The sequence below is a fragment of the Osmerus eperlanus genome, chromosome 11 (assembly GCF_963692335.1).
Source record: "Osmerus eperlanus chromosome 11, fOsmEpe2.1, whole genome shotgun sequence".
Lineage (NCBI taxonomy): Eukaryota > Metazoa > Chordata > Actinopteri > Osmeriformes > Osmeridae > Osmerus > Osmerus eperlanus.
The window spans coordinates 9090066-9110548 of record NC_085028.1 but is presented as its reverse complement, the minus strand read 5'-3'; the positions used below and the strand labels follow the sequence as shown (position 1 = coordinate 9110548).

The 20483-nt window shown below is 42.8% G+C and overlaps 2 protein-coding genes across 3 annotated transcripts; one reads left to right on the top strand and one right to left on the bottom strand.

The window, feature by feature from the left end:
* The first annotated feature begins 1609 nt into the window (after positions 1 to 1609).
* mnta (MAX network transcriptional repressor a) lies at positions 1610 to 13034 on the top strand. Of its 2 annotated transcripts, XM_062472879.1 has the most exons (6): positions 1610 to 1720; positions 4754 to 5414; positions 5765 to 5806; positions 6212 to 6323; positions 11959 to 12151; positions 12266 to 13034. In XM_062472879.1, the coding sequence occupies exons 1-6, from the start codon at positions 1648 to 1650 to the stop codon at positions 13003 to 13005; spliced, it is 1821 nt and encodes a 606-aa protein (XP_062328863.1). In that variant the 5' UTR covers positions 1610 to 1647; the 3' UTR covers positions 13006 to 13034. The 2 variants fall into 2 exon arrangements, with proteins under 2 accessions (XP_062328863.1, XP_062328864.1); XM_062472880.1 differs by lacking the exon at positions 5765 to 5806.
* Positions 13035 to 14800: 1766 nt separating this feature from the next.
* On the bottom strand, positions 14801 to 20412 carry LOC134028953 (solute carrier family 13 member 2-like). Its single transcript, XM_062472881.1, has 12 exons — positions 20279 to 20412; positions 19125 to 19253; positions 18738 to 18874; positions 18274 to 18539; positions 17513 to 17684; positions 17168 to 17290; positions 16868 to 17074; positions 16587 to 16681; positions 16218 to 16333; positions 15834 to 15995; positions 15563 to 15700; positions 14801 to 15281 (listed from the first exon to the last, which is right to left on the bottom strand). Exons 1-12 carry the CDS (start codon positions 20378 to 20380, stop codon positions 15153 to 15155), a joined length of 1776 nt encoding a protein of 591 aa, XP_062328865.1. The 5' UTR covers positions 20381 to 20412; the 3' UTR covers positions 14801 to 15152.
* Positions 20413 to 20483: the final 71 nt, after the last annotated feature.

Below are 20483 nucleotides of genomic sequence, written 5' to 3'. Positions count from 1 at the left end.
TCATGAATTACAGCCCCAGCCTCTATCACATCAATGTTGGTGCAATGTCAAACCAAAGTTAAATCTCAAGTTTTTTTGTTGTTGCAGCAAGCACATTATGGATATTTAAACCTGGCTACTGCAAGCTCACCAGGATCCCACACTTGCCCCCATATTCTCTCTTTGACCTCAGCAGCAACTTTGTGTGTCTTACAAGCTGCAGACCCTGCTCAAAGTGATCTTTTTCCAGTGAAGTACCTTACTGTATGAGAAACACACACATGCATACATTATTATATAAACATCAGAGGGTGTCTGTTGCACTACTGGAGTATACTTTATGTGCAATTATTGACATAGTATGTCATATGCTGTGTGTAGTTAACACATGTAGAATAGTATGTGGCCTAAATGTTACACAAATAGTTCAAGAGCTTAGACTGTGATGTATGTGCTTTGTAAATAGCTTAGTACCATAAGATGGTAGGCTAGGGAACTGCATATCTCACAACTCAAACAGGTTAACTGTAAAGGCTTTCATGCAATGCTTTGTCCTAATATTTTCTTAACTTCTCTGTATTGCACAATATTTGCTGACAGCTGTTTATTTTTTACTCGTTTGGTGAGAGAGAATTGGGGATTTTTCCCAACGTTTCATCGGGGCTTTGTAATTTTCGTGGTCTCAGACGAAAGTAAGATCAAGAAGAGTTTACTTTGTGACACTGGCAGAATCAATGTGTTACACAGTGGAATGTACATTTGAGAAACGGGACACATTTTCTGTTTGTAACTGGCGGTCCTCTGTGAAAAGCATAATTTCTTATAATTGATTGACCTGCTTATAGTTTTTATATATTTAATTACAGGTGCACGTTAGGCTACTTCATGCAACCCAGATATTGGTCTTATACGCATGTAATTGTGCAACTGAGTGAATTTTATTGTAGGCTACATAATGTTATAGCCCACAAGGTACCATAAAGGATGTAAATGTTAAGGCGGGAGTCTGTCATTTTTATGCAAATGTAAAGAACAGGCCTCTGCCCATGTGTGCAAGCGCCTACCTTGTTGTCTCCGTGGCGATTGGTTGTGAATTCTCTATATGTTAATGAAATGTAAATTTACTGCAGTGAGTGGTGACAAGCAAATTGTGGTTTAAAAGTGACAAAAAGTGACCATGACAGCATATTAAGACAATGTGTTCAAAAAAGTACGATCATTAAAAAAAAACATGGGTGGGGAGTAAATATAAAAATATATTTGTTTACCAGTAAATATAAAAATATATTTGTTTACCAATAAGCTCAAATATAAGGCAAATGCAGGCTTAATATGGCCTGGCATTTGACAGTTCGTTCCATATCCCCTCTCTGTTTTCTATTTTTCTCTAGCGTATAGGGAGGGAGTATAAATTGTGGGCGGCCACCAATGGAGTGGTTTTGGCCCTGATTTGTTTCCTACTACTCTCAGCGCCATCTTGTTGCAACTCCTCTACGTATGTTGAAGAGTTTCTACGAGGGGGTATCCTATTACCCTTTTCTTCAGTTTACCAGACTGGGATATAATCACGCTTAAACAGAAAGTACATACATTCAAATACTACAGTTATAGTTATATATATAAATACTACAGTTTCTGTAGAAAAAAAAGATTTACAACTGGATAGAAATGAGCATCGAAACGCTTTTAGAAGCAGCCAAGTTTTTGGAATTGCAAGCCCAGCAACAACAGAAAGCACGTGGTAAGTAAGGTTTGTTTTAAAATGCGTGGTTATCATAAGTATAATTTTTGTATGATGGGAACTGAAGCACTACATGCAACGTAACGTATCAGATGTCTGGGTAAAATAGTAGGTGCTTGACTATGGGATGCTCCTTTGCTCTATGTAGGCTAGATCTACTGTCATTTTTTATATGGATACTATTATTAGACAACATTTTATATGCACATTCAGATGGTACATGCACCTTTTATTGCCTTTGTTTGCGTTGGAAGTCGTCACTCAGATACTATACTATAAGCTTACTATTTGTCTTTGCTTCACCCTTTTTTCATGAACTGAATGGGAATATTTTATTATCACTTTGTTCACATTGTTGACAATGCTGTGCAAATTGTTTGCCTATTGTTTCTCGTTTCCAGAAAGTAGATTATTGGCTTGACACGACATTACCAAGCCTGTGAATCCTGCAATCGCCTCGCCGAACCATGTTTATTAGCAGCATTGACTCAACCTTGATATCCTGGCTAAGAAGGACATTTCATTATCAACATAAAACTAATATGTGCCTTCCGAAGTCTTTTAGTGTGTATCAAAATAACATAAATGTGTTGTAAAGGGCGGTGGCGACGGGAGTGCCTAAACCATTTTACAAAATGACCTGACATAGCCGGGGTATCATATGACGCTGGATTTCAGGTTTCCCTCTGAGCGCTTGGTTGTCGAACTGAATTCCCAATTCCTTCTATAACTTCATAAATTCGTACTAAGATTAAACATATTTTGCTCGCATATTTTGTATAAATGTATTTGTGGGATGGGTACACATTGGTCTTAATTTGTTCGTGCTCGTGACGTTAAAGCCAGCCACGCCCCATGTCTGCAACAAACTGGAAAGGGACCGCCCATGTCACCACGTGTATGCTAGACACTCCTGCTTCTCGTAGAGTTCCCCCGCCTCCCCTCCCTGTTCTCTAGTACAGGTCATGTGTGGAGGAAAGTAGGGCAGTGTCTCTCCCCTACTCCTCTGTTATGGACTTCAGTTATATAATGTATGACGACGCTTATTTTTTATAAGAACATTTGACAACTAACCAGTGCATAATTGTCACTTAAAATCTATTACCAACATTTTTTTTTTCGTTTTTGTTTTTTCCTCATACTTCTCATGTTTTGGGATCCCATGTGAAACTTAAATTAATGAATGAAAAGTGCATCAAAACACAGGGCATTCCATATGACTCAAAAATGAATGAAAAGTAATATAAGCAGGCAAGTAGGCTACACATTTAGAAGTCTGGTAGTAGTACTTTCACTTTTCTTGAGTGAACGAAACTGAGCTACGAACAACACTACCTCAAGTTAGTCAGTTAGCTTCACCTTTGGACATTTGTTTTCATATGAATGGGAGGATTACGGCCTGTATGATTTTGTTACTTTCAGATGATTTGTTAATTAACACTGGTCTCTCTTGGATATCTGTGGTTTTTGTGGCTCAACTGTTTGAGACTTGCACAGATGCATAGATCCTGCATTGTGATTCGTGTGTGATAAACATTGCCATGGGCATAATGCTATGCACCCGTCTGGCAAGAACCCTAATGAATCAGGCCATGACAGGGAAGGAACATTGTGTAGCATGCTGAAATCTCTCTGCTCCGCCCCTTATGAATGTAGAAGACTACACCTTGTGTCTGATCGTTCTAACATCACTGCTGCCATAGCAACTGGTCACCCCTTTCCCCCAGCATCTACACATTGAGCAGGAAGCGACTTGTCTGAGGGGGGGGGGCTCAAATGTGATTGGTTAACAAGACGATGCTGGATTGCTGGGATTTCAACCCCCTCTTTTTACTGCAAAGAAAGGCACATTATTGAACCCCTTTGTCTATGACTTGTCCAGGCTGTCATCTTTTTCACTTCATTTATTTTCAAATGATCCTGAAGCCAGATTCTTAATGTCAAAGGTCTGTGATATGGACAGGTAGTTTTCTCCATGTTCTTTAATCCACAAGCATATTATTTGATGGGTTGTTTTTGATAACGAGCAAGACCCCAGTGGACTGTGTCATGTAGTCAAGAGACCAAAGCCAATTAAGTGTTGTTGTTTTTTAAGATTAATGAGAACCCACATAAGGTGCTTAGGGTGTGGAATTACAGAGAAAAACTTGCAACACCAAGTACCTTTCTACAAATGAATTCTCACAGTGAACTGTGACTAGGTGTACGAGCAACCGATGACCTGCTTTTGCTGAGCACGCTCAGACCTTGTTTACTTACCTCTCGACGACTAGTTGATTTTTCATTGACGACTCTGTGAAGGTCGTACCCCATGTGGTCTGACGTCCATAGGTTGTTGTGACTCTATTTATTTGACTATTGAAATTTGTGATTTTTTTCTAGTTCCTCCAAATTTGAGATTATTAGTAGAAATGTAGGTACTTGTTGGTATGGAAATTTATATTTTTAGGTGAGCTCTATTGAAGGATAAATTGTCCATGTTGAGTGGCTGGGAGCTACATTATTTATGGGCTCCTATACCTGGCTTGCATCCAAAGACAGAATAAGGTCTCTGACCACAGGCCTGACTTCTTTACGTCAGAGCTGGAAAAGCCCTATAGAGAGAGAACAGAGAAGTGGGACTGACTGGCATCAAATTTCCATTCAGACATTTACAACAGTAACTTGACCCCTGAACATGTGCTTGTTGAGAGCTCCAAGCTGATCTTGATGTAGTTGACTGCAAGTACATTATGTACCATCTGTGGATGTGTCCTAAAAAATCTTCTTATACATGTCAGGTATCCATGCTTTCATAATGATTCCAAAGGGTCATGCAGAGATCATGGGTCATGCAGAGATCATTCTTCAGCCCTCTAGTTGGGACCCAGTTCTGCTGCCAAAGTCATGTAGTCACTATCATTTTTCTTTTCATACACAGTTGCAGTAAAACATTTATTTGTACAAGTCAACTTAATTTTTTTGTAAACATTAAAGTTCAAGTGTGCCCTTGTAGTTCAATTGCTCTGTATTGTATATTGGTTTGCCCCACAGAGGAGAATGAGTTGAGGGAGAAACTGCGCCTCGAACAGCTGGCCAATCACAGGCGTGCTGATGTCACCTATACGTCGCCTATTCGGATGAACCATGTGACCAGAGTGGAAGAGCCACACAAGGAGCATCATCCTGTCCCGGTTCCCCCTCTGCCTCCACCCTTGATGCCCAGAACCATCATCCCTGCGGTGAACTCCAACCACACAGGCCTGCCCACTCCTCCTGTTAAAACATTATCTCCCCCAGCCGGCCACCACCTTGCCTCCCCCAGGAGGGACCCTAATTCCCGACAGGGCCAATGTGCCCCCCTGCCCCTCTCTCCTCAGGGCCAATGTGCCCCCCTGCCCCTCTCTCCTCAGGGCCAATGTGCCCCCCTGCCCCTCTCTCCTCAGTTGAAAACCGACTTTTCGCCGTCAGCACTTCAGTCTGTCAACCACAAGCAGCATCTTCACCCACAACTGGTCTCGCCATCGGACAACCCAAAACTACAGCAGTCACCCCATCTAGTGGCGTACCCGGGCTCCATTGTTGCAGCCCCACAGCATGCCTTACTTCCCCAGCCTGGGCCTCCAGCTCCACAGGCTTCGATGCAAACCAGCCCAATCAGTCGGGGAAGCCCTCCAGACGATGGCCGCCTCCTGGAAAAGAAACGGCCTGGAGGGTAAGTCTCATCTGCATCAGCGGTGGAAAGAGATGGGTTGGTAGACCCTTTCACTGGTGCTATTTGCATTCAGATGGCCTTCACACTTTGTAAATAGCACTGACTGTGAACGTATGTTGGGTGGTAAGGCACCACAGGTAAACTGAAGTCATATGAAAAATTTAAGGACTATGATTGAGTCGCTTATTAATGGCTAGGCTATTTAGCAGCCCGTGTTGTCTTGAGTAACAAAGTAACAGAGATGATGGAGTACTTTTTTGTCGGTTGATTTGATTCTTGTACAATGAGCCTAGTCCTTTTGCAGCTCAGGACACCAAATCTTTAATGTGCTCCGATCTGTGCTTTCACAGGGCAGGTACAAGAGAAGTACATAACAAGCTTGAGAAAAACAGGTGGGTGCATCTCTCTCCCATGGTTGCCTTTTAGATGGAAGATATTTGAGCTATATGTACAGGTCAGTTAAGGTTATGGTGAGATTAGGTGTACAAACGGGTTGCTTGCTTTGTCCGTATTTGAAATCACTCTTACAAATTTAGCTTGACCTCAAATCTTGCTTTATCGATGACGTAGCTTTAGATGTCCTCAATAGTTTGTGCCTCCGCATGGTCGGGTTCTACTCAACAGATGACAAATCAGTAGTGCCTTACCTCTACCAGCTTTGTAAAAAAAACATTTAGTCACAACACCAAGTATCCAATAATAAATATCACAATCACAAAAGGAATCCAGCTGCAGTCTGGTACTTGGAACTTCCTCTCACTAGTGTGGCTTCTCTTTGCCCCCTCGCTCCTCCTCAGACGGGCTCACTTGAAGGAGTGCTTTGAGACACTGAAGAAGAACATCCCCAATGTGGACGAGAAGAAGACCTCCAACCTGAGTGTCCTGAGGAGTGCTCTGAGATATATCCAGGTAAGCTACCGCAGATCCACTTACCCGCACCAACAAAAAGCCCAGCTTTTCATTATAGTTATATATATGACTTGTGGTTCTGACATGGATAGGCACTGTATGATGAGCAGAGAGGGCAGGCAGTCAGCCGGGCAAAGGTGGGTTCATCTAACTCCACTGCGTAGTAATGGAGGTCTTGTTGCCACGCCTAATGTATTTTAATATTTACATTCAAACACATTGTTCTGTCTTGCTGAGGATTTATATTTTGTTGGTGGTAGAGATGTAGTTACACTGCTATCAGCATGGAAACTGAGGAAACTAGGGCAGTATGGGCGCATAACCCATGTTACCCAATCCCTCCCCTCTGCGTGATAAAACAACATGGAGTTAGTATGATGATTGATGATGATTCAACTTTATTGTCATTACACAAGTACAGGTACAAGGCAACGAAATGTAGTTTAGGTCTAACCAGAAGTGCAATAGCAGTAAGTGCAGGATATACAGTGTAGTGCAATAAAGTATGGACAGAAGCTATCCTAAAAAAGTGTAAAAGTGCAGTGGAAAGTGATTGCATATTACAGTTAGAAGTACGGTGCAAAATGCAAACGTAAACCGTTTGTACTGTAAAGTATCGCAGACTACTTGAAGACTTGCCCAACTCAACGTTGATCCCCCCTCCCTCCCCAAACAGCTGAGCAGGGCTTGGGCAGGGTGTATTTAAAGCACGTACAAGGAAACAAACAAACGGCCTCCTGCAGCATTTTCCACTAATGTAGACTGATTTAATCAAATGGGATGTCAACATTTGCGAATCGGACATGTCCCTTATGGAAACATGGAACTGTGATACAAACATTTCTATTTTGTATAATCAATATAAAGTCAGTTTTGAATTGGGCTACGTCTGGACACGTAAACAAACATATTTTTTACTATTCCAGTAAATGCAATATAACCGGTAAACCGAGAAATGCAGTATAATTGTGTGAAATTAGTATTTACTGATGAATCAGGATATACACATTCCCTGTTAAAGTCAAGTACAGAACATAGTACTAAACTGTTACTAAGGAAACGGGAGCACTATGTCCTGCTGTGTCATGTGGTATCCTAGCTGATTTGTTATTGGTTCTCAAGTTCTGGCACATTGGAGGCGGGAGACGGAAGGATTGGAGAGAAGGTGGTGGTGGTGGTGGGGGTAGAAAAGCACAACGTGTGCTCTGTCGTCCCGACATGGGTGGTGTAGGGACGCGTGTCTTGGCTGCACGCGCCTCTCCCTGTATGGCTCCTCCTGTTACCCTCCTCTCAGTTTGGGTGGGAGGGGACAGTCTGCAGATATGACCAACGGTTTAGGAGAGGATTGAATAAAGGGATTAAGGGAGATGATTACTTATTTGATTCATTTTTCCTGACTTCAGATATCCCTCAGCGAATGAGTCAAACCTGTAGTCCTAGCACCGAAACACAGACTTTCAGACTAGACTGCCGAGCCAGCACTTATTGTCGTGTTTTTTTCTTTCTTTCTTGCCTGGGTTAGCCAACCAGCTCTTCAAGAAGTTACACTTCCTTGTTTCCATTCTTACAAATTGCTTTAAAATGGTCAGAGATTTAATGAAACAAGGAACTCGAGTGTTTTAGGCAAGGAGATTTTCAGGAGGGGTGTAAAGACTTGATTGTGCCTGCATATAGTTATGCTTACTTTGACTAGTCCTTTCTTGAAAAAATACATTCTCTCTCAAACCAAAGAAGCTTTCTAATTTTCCCTTGGAAATTATTGAACATTGGCTGACCTAGTTACTGTCATCTTAAGGCCCGTTAAAATGGCGGTGTTTGTGAGCCCGAGTACACATTGTGTTAGTGCTACTGACTCTTTGGCTCAAGCTTGGGAAACCGTAGAGATCTAGGCTCCTCCCTCCTACTCTTTCTCTCTCCAAGTTCTCCTTGTCTCCCTCCCTCCAGCCTGTCTCACTTTGAACTCCTGAGCCACATGAGCACTGAGCACATGGCTAGCCTGAGCCTCGTGACGTCACCCCCCCTCTCCCCCGCCCAGCCCTGGAAGAACCCTGGCTAAGCCACAGCTCCCAGAGCACCAACTGAAGGGAAGAGAACACAGCCATGAACACAAAGCTTGGTTTACTCAACTCAACTTAATATGTTTGTGCCCCTGTCAACCTGTTTGAAAAGATTCATTTTGCAGATTGCTTTGAATTCACTTGGCCAAGGGACAACATCTCTGCTCATTGTCCTCCATTGTGTACAGAAATCATAGGATTTGGAGGCTTTCCTTTCTCTTCTTCAAACCGAAGTCCTCAGTCTGGACTTTTCAAAAGGTTGTACATTTTCATAAGTGGTTGCTGTGAAGTAGGTTACTGATTTACCCCAGCAAGGAGTGGGCTTCAACAATATACGGCCTTATTTGAGACAGGTTTTGATTTGTGCCAAGACCCCACAGAGCTTCAGTAACATAATACCATTTTATTGAATCTCCATGGCTAGTAGTTCAGCCTACAGTGCAACTACTAGTCGTTTTCCCACAAAGGTTGCCTTATCAAAGTCAGTCACGAGACACGGGTCGCAAGTACCACTTTTTCCAAAACCCAAACATATGGATTTTACATCAAATGAGAGCTTTTGCATCTACCATTGTCCAACCACTCTTCAGTTCCTTGAAGAGATCTGTCGCAGCAGGCATATTAAGGTTTAATTTAATGTGAGGGGCTTTCACTGTACCCAGACAGTGAGCACGGTGACCACTTAGGTCTCAGATACTTTTAACTGTTCAAAGCACTTTAGCTACTTGACAGAGTTTAGCTACTTGACAGAGTTGTTGTCAGCACACTCCTTTTGGCTAAAGTCTGGGTCAGGATAACCATGTAGGATAAATGACAGAAATAATATATTATAGGACAGTTAGCCTTCATCTAGTGGAAGCTAACAAATACATCTCATAGAAAATGGCTCTCAGTCTGATTCTTCTAAAGTCTGCCTATTATTGCCATGGCAGAATAATCTGAAGTTCCTATTACAGCCACCGGCACAGCGAGGAGACAAGGGTTTACGGTTACAAAGCAGCACAAATGGCATTCATAAGATCTCTGTCCTTAAGGCCAATTGGCTCCGCAGAGTAGCATGTCTGCAACGTGGCCACTTCTTAACATTAGCCTAGCGCAGTCTGCTCTGTGTTGCACAAGTGAGTCAGTGGGTGAGTGCAGCCTGCTTTCCTTCCCTCCCCTGCTTGGTTTCCTCGCTCTGCAGGGCCATGTGCTCAGCACTCGCATTGCGTGTGACATGCCTGCGTCTTGTTTACCTACCTCACACGTTGCCATGCTCTACTTTCTTACACAGAACAGAGCCCAGGCGGGTATAGTGCAGTTGACGTGTTTCTGGTTTATCTCAATATCGGTCCTCTAATGAAATGTTCATGGTTGACTTCTGCCTTTGACTAGTTTCAGGTGTAACTACTTGCTCGGTATCGAAGTAGCCTGGGTGTGTGTGTGTGTGTGCATGCGTGTGTATATATACATTTACACTGCTTCCTTAAAAGAGCATTTGCCAGCCGTTGTAGCGTGTTCGTTGTAGAAGAGTTCAGTGGGTCTCAGTGTTTGTGGAGCATGGCTCCCTCCCTCAGACTATGACTCATAGTCCCAGGCATGCACAGCTGTGGCAGGAGCGCCGGATGCTGCAGCATGTGGGCAAGGACAGAGCAGTCAGCAACGTGTGGAACACAGAGAGGACTTGCTTTCCTTGTGTTCTGTTGCACCAGATAATTGAGAAAGAATCCAAACCGGCTCCTGTCAAACGTGTCTGTTCTACCACCATTACAGCTGGTGCGTTGGGACAACATGCGCGTCACCATATAAGGTTGCCAAGGAAACAATGGTGTTTTTCAGCTGTTGCCTTGACAACAAAAGGGGGACTCCGATATTTCATTTGATTAGACAAAGATGCTGCTGTGACAAACCTGAAAGTAAAGTGGTGTGCCTCAAGTGGATCTGATTGGAGCACAGCTCTACAGGCAATCTTTAGAGGTTTATGTAGTTTAACTTCACGCACGAAGGGCTAAACCTGTCACACCACCATCGTGGTTGTATTTCTTACAGACATTATTGCGCACTGTTGTTGTTTGGTGAATGAGGATTGTGTAATCACCTACGGTTTCATCAGCTAATCCAACCTATATAGTACAACCTACATAGTGAATGTATCGTAGCCTGTTGGAAGTTGTTTCTTTTCATTCAAGACAACTGGTTGAGGAGATCAGGCATGGAGATTAGCCATGGTTAGCCCAGCCATCTGATGCAGGGAAGACGGCTGTGTTTGTGTGACTGGAATCACACCAGGGACCGTTTAGCGTAGGGTTTGCGTGATTGACGGAATTGCAGAACAGGTCGTAATCCTGGATGAAGGTTGGAGGCAGGCGCAGAATTAAACAGGCCGCTTATAATCACCTATTTATACTTCTACACAATGTAGCAAATTCAAACATATGGTATGCAGACTTGTACTTGTATAAAGTGCTACATTAGACATGGCTGCATAAACAAAAACAGGAAGTCCAGCCTTTGAGCATGCAGTTTTATTGCTCATTGTGTTACTCTGTGTCTAGATACTGTGTTGGATTGGGCAATGATCTCTCTACACAGTAAAAAGAAAAGAAAAAAGGTTAGGCTTTTGCATCCTATTGGTTGACATGCTAAGTAGTGCTTGAATTTACCAAGCTGATTTAGTCCCTTATATAGTCCGTTTTATAGACTATCATTTTGCTGGCATTGGTGACTGTGCAAGATGTATATGAATCTCCACAACGGCATGTTTGAACCCTATTCTTTAATTGTGTTACTGCTGGCCTGCCCACACCTGCCTGTTTGGTGCTCCTGGGTCAGCTGACTAGTGAGGGGAAACTGGGTCACAGCTCCTGCCTGGCAGCACCTCCCTCTTCCCCTGCTTTACTCCTTCCTGCTCCGACCATGGCCCTGGGTTGCGCAATCTCTCTGATCTTAATTCAACTTTAAAACATGATTAGCAAAACATTAATACTTAATTCGTAAAAGTGTATAAAAATATGGAATTAATTGTATCTTGCTGTTTTAGAAACAACTTCTCAAGCAGTGACAGAAGCAGCCCTGTGTTTTAGTGTTGAATATGTTTGTCCTTGTTTGAGGACTGTACAGATGGGGTTATTTCATGTTGACACATGGGCTGTGTGTAGGCTTGATCATTTTGAAATAAAACGCACCAGTGTGGCATTCTACAGTGGGACATCCACCTCCTCAGATTACGGATGTTATGAGGGCATTTTCTCTCCAGTTCTTTGGAACGTCTTGGTTGTTATCCAAGGCCATGTAGGAGGTGTGGCTCCTCCGTCATGTAAATGGGTAGATGAGCTTCTTTTGTGTTATCGGACAGATTTTTTTATTTTATTTTTCTCTCACGACCCAATAAGTCTTAAAATGCCTAATGCCGTAATTGGTTAAAATGTTTGATGTTAGGTGTGAGTTTTTTTTTCTTTCCTTGAGTTGTTTCTGTTTCTGGAAACAGAACCAGCTTTTGTTTTTGCACCAAACTCCAAAGAGGATTAAGATGAAACAGTCTGAGATTTACCATGTCTGTTTGGCAGGTTACTGACCCCACTTCTTTCCTCCATAAACAGACTTTGAAGCGGAAAGAGAAGGAGTACGAGCACGAAATGGAAAGGCTGGCACGGGAGAAGATCGCCACCCAACAGCGGCTCGCTGAGCTGAAGAACGAGCTGAGCCAATGGATGGACGTGATGGAGATCGACCGCGTTCTCAGACAGACCGTACAACCAGAGGACGACCAGGCTTCAACCTCGACTGCCTCAGGTACATAGCATGGCCCTACATGAGTTCATGGCCGACCAGTGAAATTCACTCCATGACAATTCATGGCAAACGTATTCCTGAAGGTAACTAACATCACTGTTCTTTACATGGCAGAGGGTGAAGAAGAAATCATGGAGGACGACATGGAAGATGAGCTTATGACAGAAGCTCCCACTGCCTTATCCACAGTGCCTCAAGCCATGCATTCAGAGCTGTGCAAGACTGTCACCCCAAACCCCACTACCTCCTCCATCATCAACACACACATTTCCATCCAGCACAAGGCGACCATACCCCAGCCTCAACTTCAGCCTCTGACCCTTCCCCAGTCACTCTCAGCCCACGCTACGCTGTCTGTCACAACTTCAGGTGTCCCTACCACCCCTATCCAGGCCCTTCTGCCTGCTCAAACACACATGGTCACCACACCCAGCCTCCAGCCCACCGTCATAGCCCACGCCGCGGCCTCCCACGCTTCTGTCATCCAGGCAGTCAGTCACGTCATCCAGGCAAGCGGTCACAAGCACTTTGCACACCTTGCCCCTTCGTCAAACTCCATGCCGATTAGTCACATCACAGTACACCCGGTGACCCACCTTGGCCAGCACATGCCCACCATCTACCCCCAACCTGTGGCTGTCACGCAGCCTGCCATGGTGAGCCACATTGCCCACACCCTTACCCATGCCCAGGTCAACGGCACAGCACCCAGCCAGCCTACTGCAGCCATCTTGGGCAAGCAGACAACAGTTGGCACACAGGTTGTGACCCACCACCAACAGCTGGTTAGCCAGACTGTTCTAAACCCTGTGACTATGCCCTCGTTCCCAGTCAGCACCCTTAAGCTAGCGTGAGCTGGTGGAGAAATGGTCCAGAAATGGAGACAGACCTCCAGTCATGTACAGTGGAGACAGACACCAGACCACACTGATGGAAATGAGCTTTGAGCTAAGAACTGGGGCGGGCTGGCAGGCAGACAAAAACAAGTCTTCGTACTTGTTCTACATCATAACCTAGTGGCATTACATCGTGTGACTCGGAACATTCCAAAAAGATACTTATCGGAAATTGTATTTGGTCTATATTTTTTATCATGTGAGGTGTTTAAAGAAAGTCTTTGTTCAGGTGTCAGGATGTGTTGAACTTTGTGATGTCCAGGGCCATCATGTTCATGCAAATTTGAATACAGGGCAGTGGGGGGAATTTAATTGAGGTTCACTTATTGGCCTCAACCCATATCTATAAAAAGATATACAGAAGCAAGATTAAATAACTTTTTTAATAAAAAAAACTGAATACATTCACTCACTACGGTCATTAAGTCTAACATGTAGACCGTGCATATCTATTCAATAAGGACAGTGATGTTGGGCATACCACTATTGGCACCTTTTGCCGCGTTACAGTGATGGACTCAAGGGAGGGGGCAGAAGGAGAGACGTGTGTCAGGATCAGTCGGCGCTCACACTGCCATGAAGGAGCACGTTGTGAATGTGATTTACAGTGACCTCCCCTTTTCCAGAAAGGCACATGGCTGTAGAGTGGAAGGTAAAACATGACCTGAACTCCTCTTTTATGGCCCTGCAGTGCCATGTGCCATTGCGGCGTACCACACAGATGCCCTCTGCTGTTAGAATAGCGTATGTTCACCCAGCAGGGATCAGAGCTACCGTGATGGTCTTGCTTGAGCTTAATGAGCAATCTGAACAGTTGGCTTGAGGCTGTGTTTAAGTCTAAATGAAATGTAGGAGCCAAAGCATTCTTTCAACCACAGATTTCTGATATTTCAGATATGTGAGCAAAAATGTGACTCAAAACCAGGATTAATTTGGCCAGATAGTCACAGAAAATTATATTTTGTGTGTTAACATCTAAAAGTAGATGTCTTGTTTTTCTGCATGTTTAATTATTGAGTTGGTTTATTGGTTGTCTTGTTGAAAGATGTCCCAGTTAGGAGTTGATTGTGTAGAAATGTAATGAATGTTATGGCTAATAATTGGGATATATAGAGAACAACTAATCTTGGTTTACTATGGTATGCTTTGTATACTACACGTTGGTGTGTGGCAGATGACTGTCTAGGGTCAGACAACCACATGCAGGGATGTACCTTTCTGTTACTGGAAATGATCTACCCAGAGGTTTTGTTCTAACTTGATTCAGCTTAACCTGCTAATGTTTCAAATACGGTGCATTAAATTGGGCCTAAATAGGGCCTAATACGTGGGTGCCCTGTGGTAGGGCCTAACACGCTCTTTTGTCTCATTCCCTTGAATAGAGTCGTCCAGTACTACAGGTTGTAATACTCATCCTACAAGCAGGACACAACCTCTGTGTTAGATCCGACTTGTAACTTTTTAAGCACTGTGATCTGCAACACAATGGCCCCTATTAAAAGCATAGCTAGTTTACAACTCAACAGTAAAACAAGCAAGAATATGACCTCGTACTTGCTCAGAATATATGTAATTTAAGTGTGCATCACAGGGTAGGACACAATGTAGATGTCATTCTCATGTCTCTGGTTTTAAGTATTTGATTTAGGTTATTTTGTCTGATCAATTTGATGTGTATGTACAGATGTTTGTATTTTAAGATTTGAATGTTTACGGTTTTTGCATGTAGCTTGGTAATTTCTATACCATTACCTTTTTCTTTTTTTTGGGAGGGGGGGGAGACCATGTACAGTACTGCATACTGGGGGCCACTTCACAGACCTCTATTCATATCGATTATTATATATATAAATATATATTTATATATAAAGTTGTTTTCCCTATGGAGAAAGTTGAATTTGTATATTGCCTGTATATTTTGGGCTGCATTTAAATATGTCAATTATGTATAAACAAAGAGGAAAAAACATTGAATACATGCTTAAGATACTTAATAAATCTTATTACATTTACAAAGCCAAGTCATTTTCTTACAGCCAATCCAGGTTAATGTGTGCGTATCGTCGCTCTCTCCTGCCTCTTCTCTACAGCCTCTTGACTCCTGTTCAAGTGGTGGTTGTGACGTTGGCCCAATCAGGAAACTTGTTCAGGTCAAACATCGCCGTACCCCAAGTGTTGAGGGCAATGTTGGCGGTCAGTACCCCGACTATGTTCAGAACAAACCCAGCCTTGGCCTGTTTTTAGTGAGAAGAACACTTGTAACTGCAATAGCACTACATGTTAACTGGGAGTGTGAGTATCTCACAATCGTAAACTGTTTGCATAAACGTTAGAAAATATCTAGTAAAATGATTTGTTTAAAAAGGGTAGAAGGTCAGAACCTTGTTTTTAGAGATATTGTCAAGAAGAAAAAAACGAATGAAAATATGACTAAGAAGAATATGTGATGCTTTAAGTTTAAGGATAAACCTTCGCGGAAGCAAATGTACATTGCCAATGCGCAAATTGGTCCTACCATGTCTTTGATTTTGAGGTTACTGTAGGAGAAGGCGATGGCATTAGGAGGTGTGGCCACGGGCAGCATGAAGGCCAGAGAGGCACAGATGGTGCAAGGCAGCATGACGTACAGAGGGTGCAACTTCATTGCAGTGGCCTGTGGAATGAACAAGGTCACACAAGGGTCCTAAATATTGAAATATGTATTGATGACATGCCATCTTAAACATGTGTGTTGTTTCCGTGGGCTCATTTTGTAAGTATGTGTGTGTACAGGTGTGCCGTCTCACCATGGAGGCAAGTACAGGGAGGATGAGGGATGTCGCAGCAACGTTACTGGAGCATTCAGTGATGATGGCCATGAGCAGGCTTACAACAAGGGCAATGGCAAAGGGAGGGAGGGCCTGCAAGGGCATCAGACTCTGCCCAAGCAACCTAGACAAGCCAGATGTCTATACACACAAAATATCCAACAAAGTTAGAATCAAAGGTTTACGCAGACCTCAGCATAATAGCAGGCATAACAGCTATATAGCTACATAACAGCAAGGCAAAATATGGTTATCATTGCATATGTTAGAGTAAGACTAAAACAAGGTAAAGAGACAGTAGTTCAGAAATGGTCTTGAATGGTTATTGATATGTGGCAGCAGGTTAGATACAGGTGGACGTACCTCACTGCCCTTAGCCAGTGCAAATCCTCCTCCCAATAGCAAGATAAGGTTCCATGGCATCTTCTTTTGGACTATGTCCCAGGTAATCAGGGTAGATGGGGCTTTGAGGGATATGCCTATGGGAATCAATGAAATGAAAGTGATGGGAGGCACTGATGTTTTATTATAGCGCTTGATGTTTTTGATCAAAGGAAAATGAGGTAATGAAGTAAAGTTCAATCTTTTTACACGGTCAGGGTTATATATGTTCTTTTGACACATACGGCCATTAAAAACACTGGTGCTGAAACACAAAATAGATTCATGACATGGCAAATGCATGGAAATATTTAGATAGTAACCCCTCCCCCCCACACACACAGTACACACCATCAACAAAGACATCCCCACATCTAGGCATCTGAGAGGGGATGATGAAGAACAGCACAGTTATGAATACGGACACTGTCGCATCAGTGACAAACCTGGAGATTGATCAAAAGACAGGGTTGTTCTGAAAAAAAAACCTGGACTCATTTTGGAACACTGATCAAGCTCTTTCTTCAGTAATGTAACACTCCAGTAATGTATTCCAAAATAAGTACTTTTTTAAAAGATTAAAATGTCCAGAAATCAGAAATTATTATGGATAAAAAGGATTGATCCCTCACGTTCTGTCTTTGTTGAAGAGGGCAGAACCCCAGCCAGGCATGAAACCAGGTTCCCTGGTGAGCCAGAGGAGAACCAACAGCACAAACAGCACCAGCACAGAGACCTCAGCGAAGCTCATGCTGCCCAGCTTCTTGTACTCCTTCTTCACCAGCTTCATTGCCACTTTGTCACAATCTTTGTTTGTGCCACAGCCAAAAGACTTCATGCTGCCATATAACAAAACAAACTTTGTTGTTTTGACCGCAACGGTAAAATTCTGGTTGCTATTATGTGATCAAGTTTGGTAGGCTTTGACTTACTTTATACCCAGGTATATGGATTTCAGCCACAACCATGACATCACTAGCATCAGTACCATGTTAGGGAAGGCAAATCCAAACCAGCTAGTAAAGTTGATTATGTCTCCATTATCTGGGAAGAGTCTGTAGGTGAAGGAGCATTATCTTCAGTGAACTGAACATCACATTATACTATAGTTGTATCCAACATGGTTAAACTACAAAATGTTGGAATCCTACCCGAAAAAAATATCTGATAAACTTATATGCTATTCTTGTTTTAACAAATATGGAGAAGGAGAAGCAGAAGTTGTTTGTAGTCGGATGGTTAAGATGAGATCTCGGGAATGGTTAGAAGTTACTTACTCATCAAACTGGCCCTTGAGGATGATGTTGGTGGGAGCTCCAGTGAGGGTGGCAGTACCTCCAATACTGGAAGCGTAACACACACTCAGACTCAGGCCTTTGGACAAATTCAGATACTTTTGCTCTCTCTTCAGCCTTCTCTGCTCTGCTTCTGGGCTCTCCTTAGTGCTCACTGTGGAGAGAGAACCAGTAGTTTAGGAGTCATTTGTGAGGACTAGAGCAATGGATGTCTTTTAACATAACCGTGTTTCTGACAACTTCACATGTTTTAAACATGACAAAGTTTCATGAGCATGCGTAGCAACACAAAAAGTATAACAAGTAATGATGTGCAAAGCAGAGGTCCTAAGTACTCTTCCAACTCTGACACATCAACATCTCTTAAATGTTTCTAACTATGAACTTGTTTTCATTTACAGCAGAGAGAAAATTATGGAAACGCTACCTGTTAGGATGAATTACAATTTGTGATTGGATATTTTCTTTGGTTTTATTTAAAGAAAGAACACAGATGAATTTATGACTGAAGTCATGAATTAAGTAAGTGTGATTCAGGCAGAAGTCTCTGGTTACTATGAGTCCTAAGGTCTCGCCTGAGGTTCTTGAAGCTTGGCCAATCCGCAAGAGATCAAGACTAACCCCATGGTTGCTGTATAGATCTGTATTTTAGATCTGTATTTCACTGGCAAAGGCCTGGATGTAGGAATGTGAGTGATGGCCCAGTGACTGTATGATGTAGATTGTAGTGAAGTTATTCCTACCCATATTGATGCTGCTGTCTTTAGGCTGGAACTCCTTGCTGGCCCGGTCTTCCGTGGTGTCGTCCATCTCGAAGGCCTGGTTCTCAAGGCCTTCAGGCCCAGCTTTGGAAGTCACCAGGTCCATCTCCCTCTCCTCCGCCTGGGCCTCTGTGTCAGAGAGCTGCTGCAGCACAGCGCTGGTAATGGGCAGCATCATGGCCGTGGAGGCTATGTTACTAATCCACATGGAGAGGAAGGCGGTGGTAACCATGAAGCCCATCATCAGACTGGGGAATGGACAGTAGAGGGGGAAGGTAAGATAAAAGGTGGAAAGATGGAGAGCAAAGTAGGACACAAAGAGATTGGAGAGGACAAAAATATTTTACATGTTCAGTACAAATCAGTTTGGTACAACAACAAGAGTATTAATTAATATGTTGCAGTTCAACATGCAAAAGGAGTATCAGATCAAGAGAGGGTCTCACAGAGCTGGTTTCACCCCCATCCCCAACAGCACCCGGAAAGCAATCCTTTTGTGTAGATTTGTGTGCTCCACAGCCATAGCCACCACCAACCCACCGATGCCCAGTACAGTGGAGTCCTTCATGTACTGGTTACACACCTACCCAGCAGGATAGAGTATGGGTGGTGTGAATACATTTTTCTATTTAATTCAAAATCAATATAAATTGATCAAAAGCTCTAACTTTAATTAGACTTCCTGAATTTACTCTGACGTGAATCTGACTCTATTCCCAAATATAGGCACAATATTATCACACGGATAAACCATAAAACTTAAAATATTAATGATTTGAGTGTGTCTCAAGAAGAGGATCAGAAATAATAAGATTTGCTTAGATGAGGCACACCTCACTTGACTCCATGATGCCCATCATGGGGAAGAGGATGACAGGCAGCAGGGCGGTGATTGCCAGGGGGATGCACTCTGTGCACCAGAACAGAGCCATCAGGATGATCACATAGCCACAGCGAGATTCCTGGAATGAAAGGAAATGGCTAATATTGGACTGCAGTATTTGTTCTTTCTATATCCCTCCGAAGGGTGGTTACATGTTTGTTTCACATCGTATCTAGATTTAGATATTAGAAGGAATTAAAAATATTCTTGTTTTCTGTCTGAGTCTCACACAAGCTTCTATGCTGACACTTCCTGGGATATAATCTCCTCATTCTTTTTACAATTGCTGTCTGTTAATTGACAATATTTATGAATATAGCTGGCCCTGGTCTTAATACTCTCTGCTGATCTGTCACTTGTCTCTGATTAATTTAACAGTATGATCAAATATAGTCGAGTGCCAACTTGTAACCCAATCAGCAAAATGTCCTTGTTATTTTATGGGAGTGATAAAATATGTTTCGCATTCAATCATATCACTTCAGAGCCATAAAACCAAATAACTTACTTGTATGTAGTATCTTAGAGCATGGATGTGCAGTTTTATTGCAATGGAGGGCAAAGTATCTGCTAAAATTCTTGTCTTGATGCAAAGTGTTCCTTTTACTGAGTATCAACATTCTATGAAAATTGTTCAAATGTAGCAGTCAACTGCTAAATGTAACAATTCATGGAATTCACGGAATCCATGTAAAGTTGTCCATGACTACAAGAATTACATGATTTAACAAATTGCGGGGTAGGTTGTAATTGTCAAATATATATAATTGTTTATATTATGTATTAATATAAGTGTTTTCTTCTAATATGTGAAATCAGGCAAACCTCTATACAGCCAAGGAGCAGACTCGTCATCCACACACACACACTTACAGTGTGTGTGCTCTTATCCAGAGCAGACGCTCTTATCCAGAGCGACTTACAGTAAGTACAGGGACATTCTCCCCGAGGCAAGTAGGGTGAAGTGCCTTGCCCAAGGACACAAGGTCATTTGGCACGGCCGGGAATCGAACTGGCAACCTTCTGATTACTAGCCCGTTTCCCTAACCACTCAGCCACCTGACTCCCACACCCACACTCAAACCCACACACGTATATTCTTACCATTCCAGGATTGACCAGTGGTAAAGGTAGAATAACCATGGGTGACAATAATATTATCAAATAATTCCGATACCTCCAGAGCCATCTGAGGAAGCCAGCCATGATCCCAGTCTTCTACTGATACTCCTGCACTTTGTTTTACAAGATAAATGGCCACACTATCACATTGTTCGAGTGAGAGACCAATAGATAAAGAGACTGAATT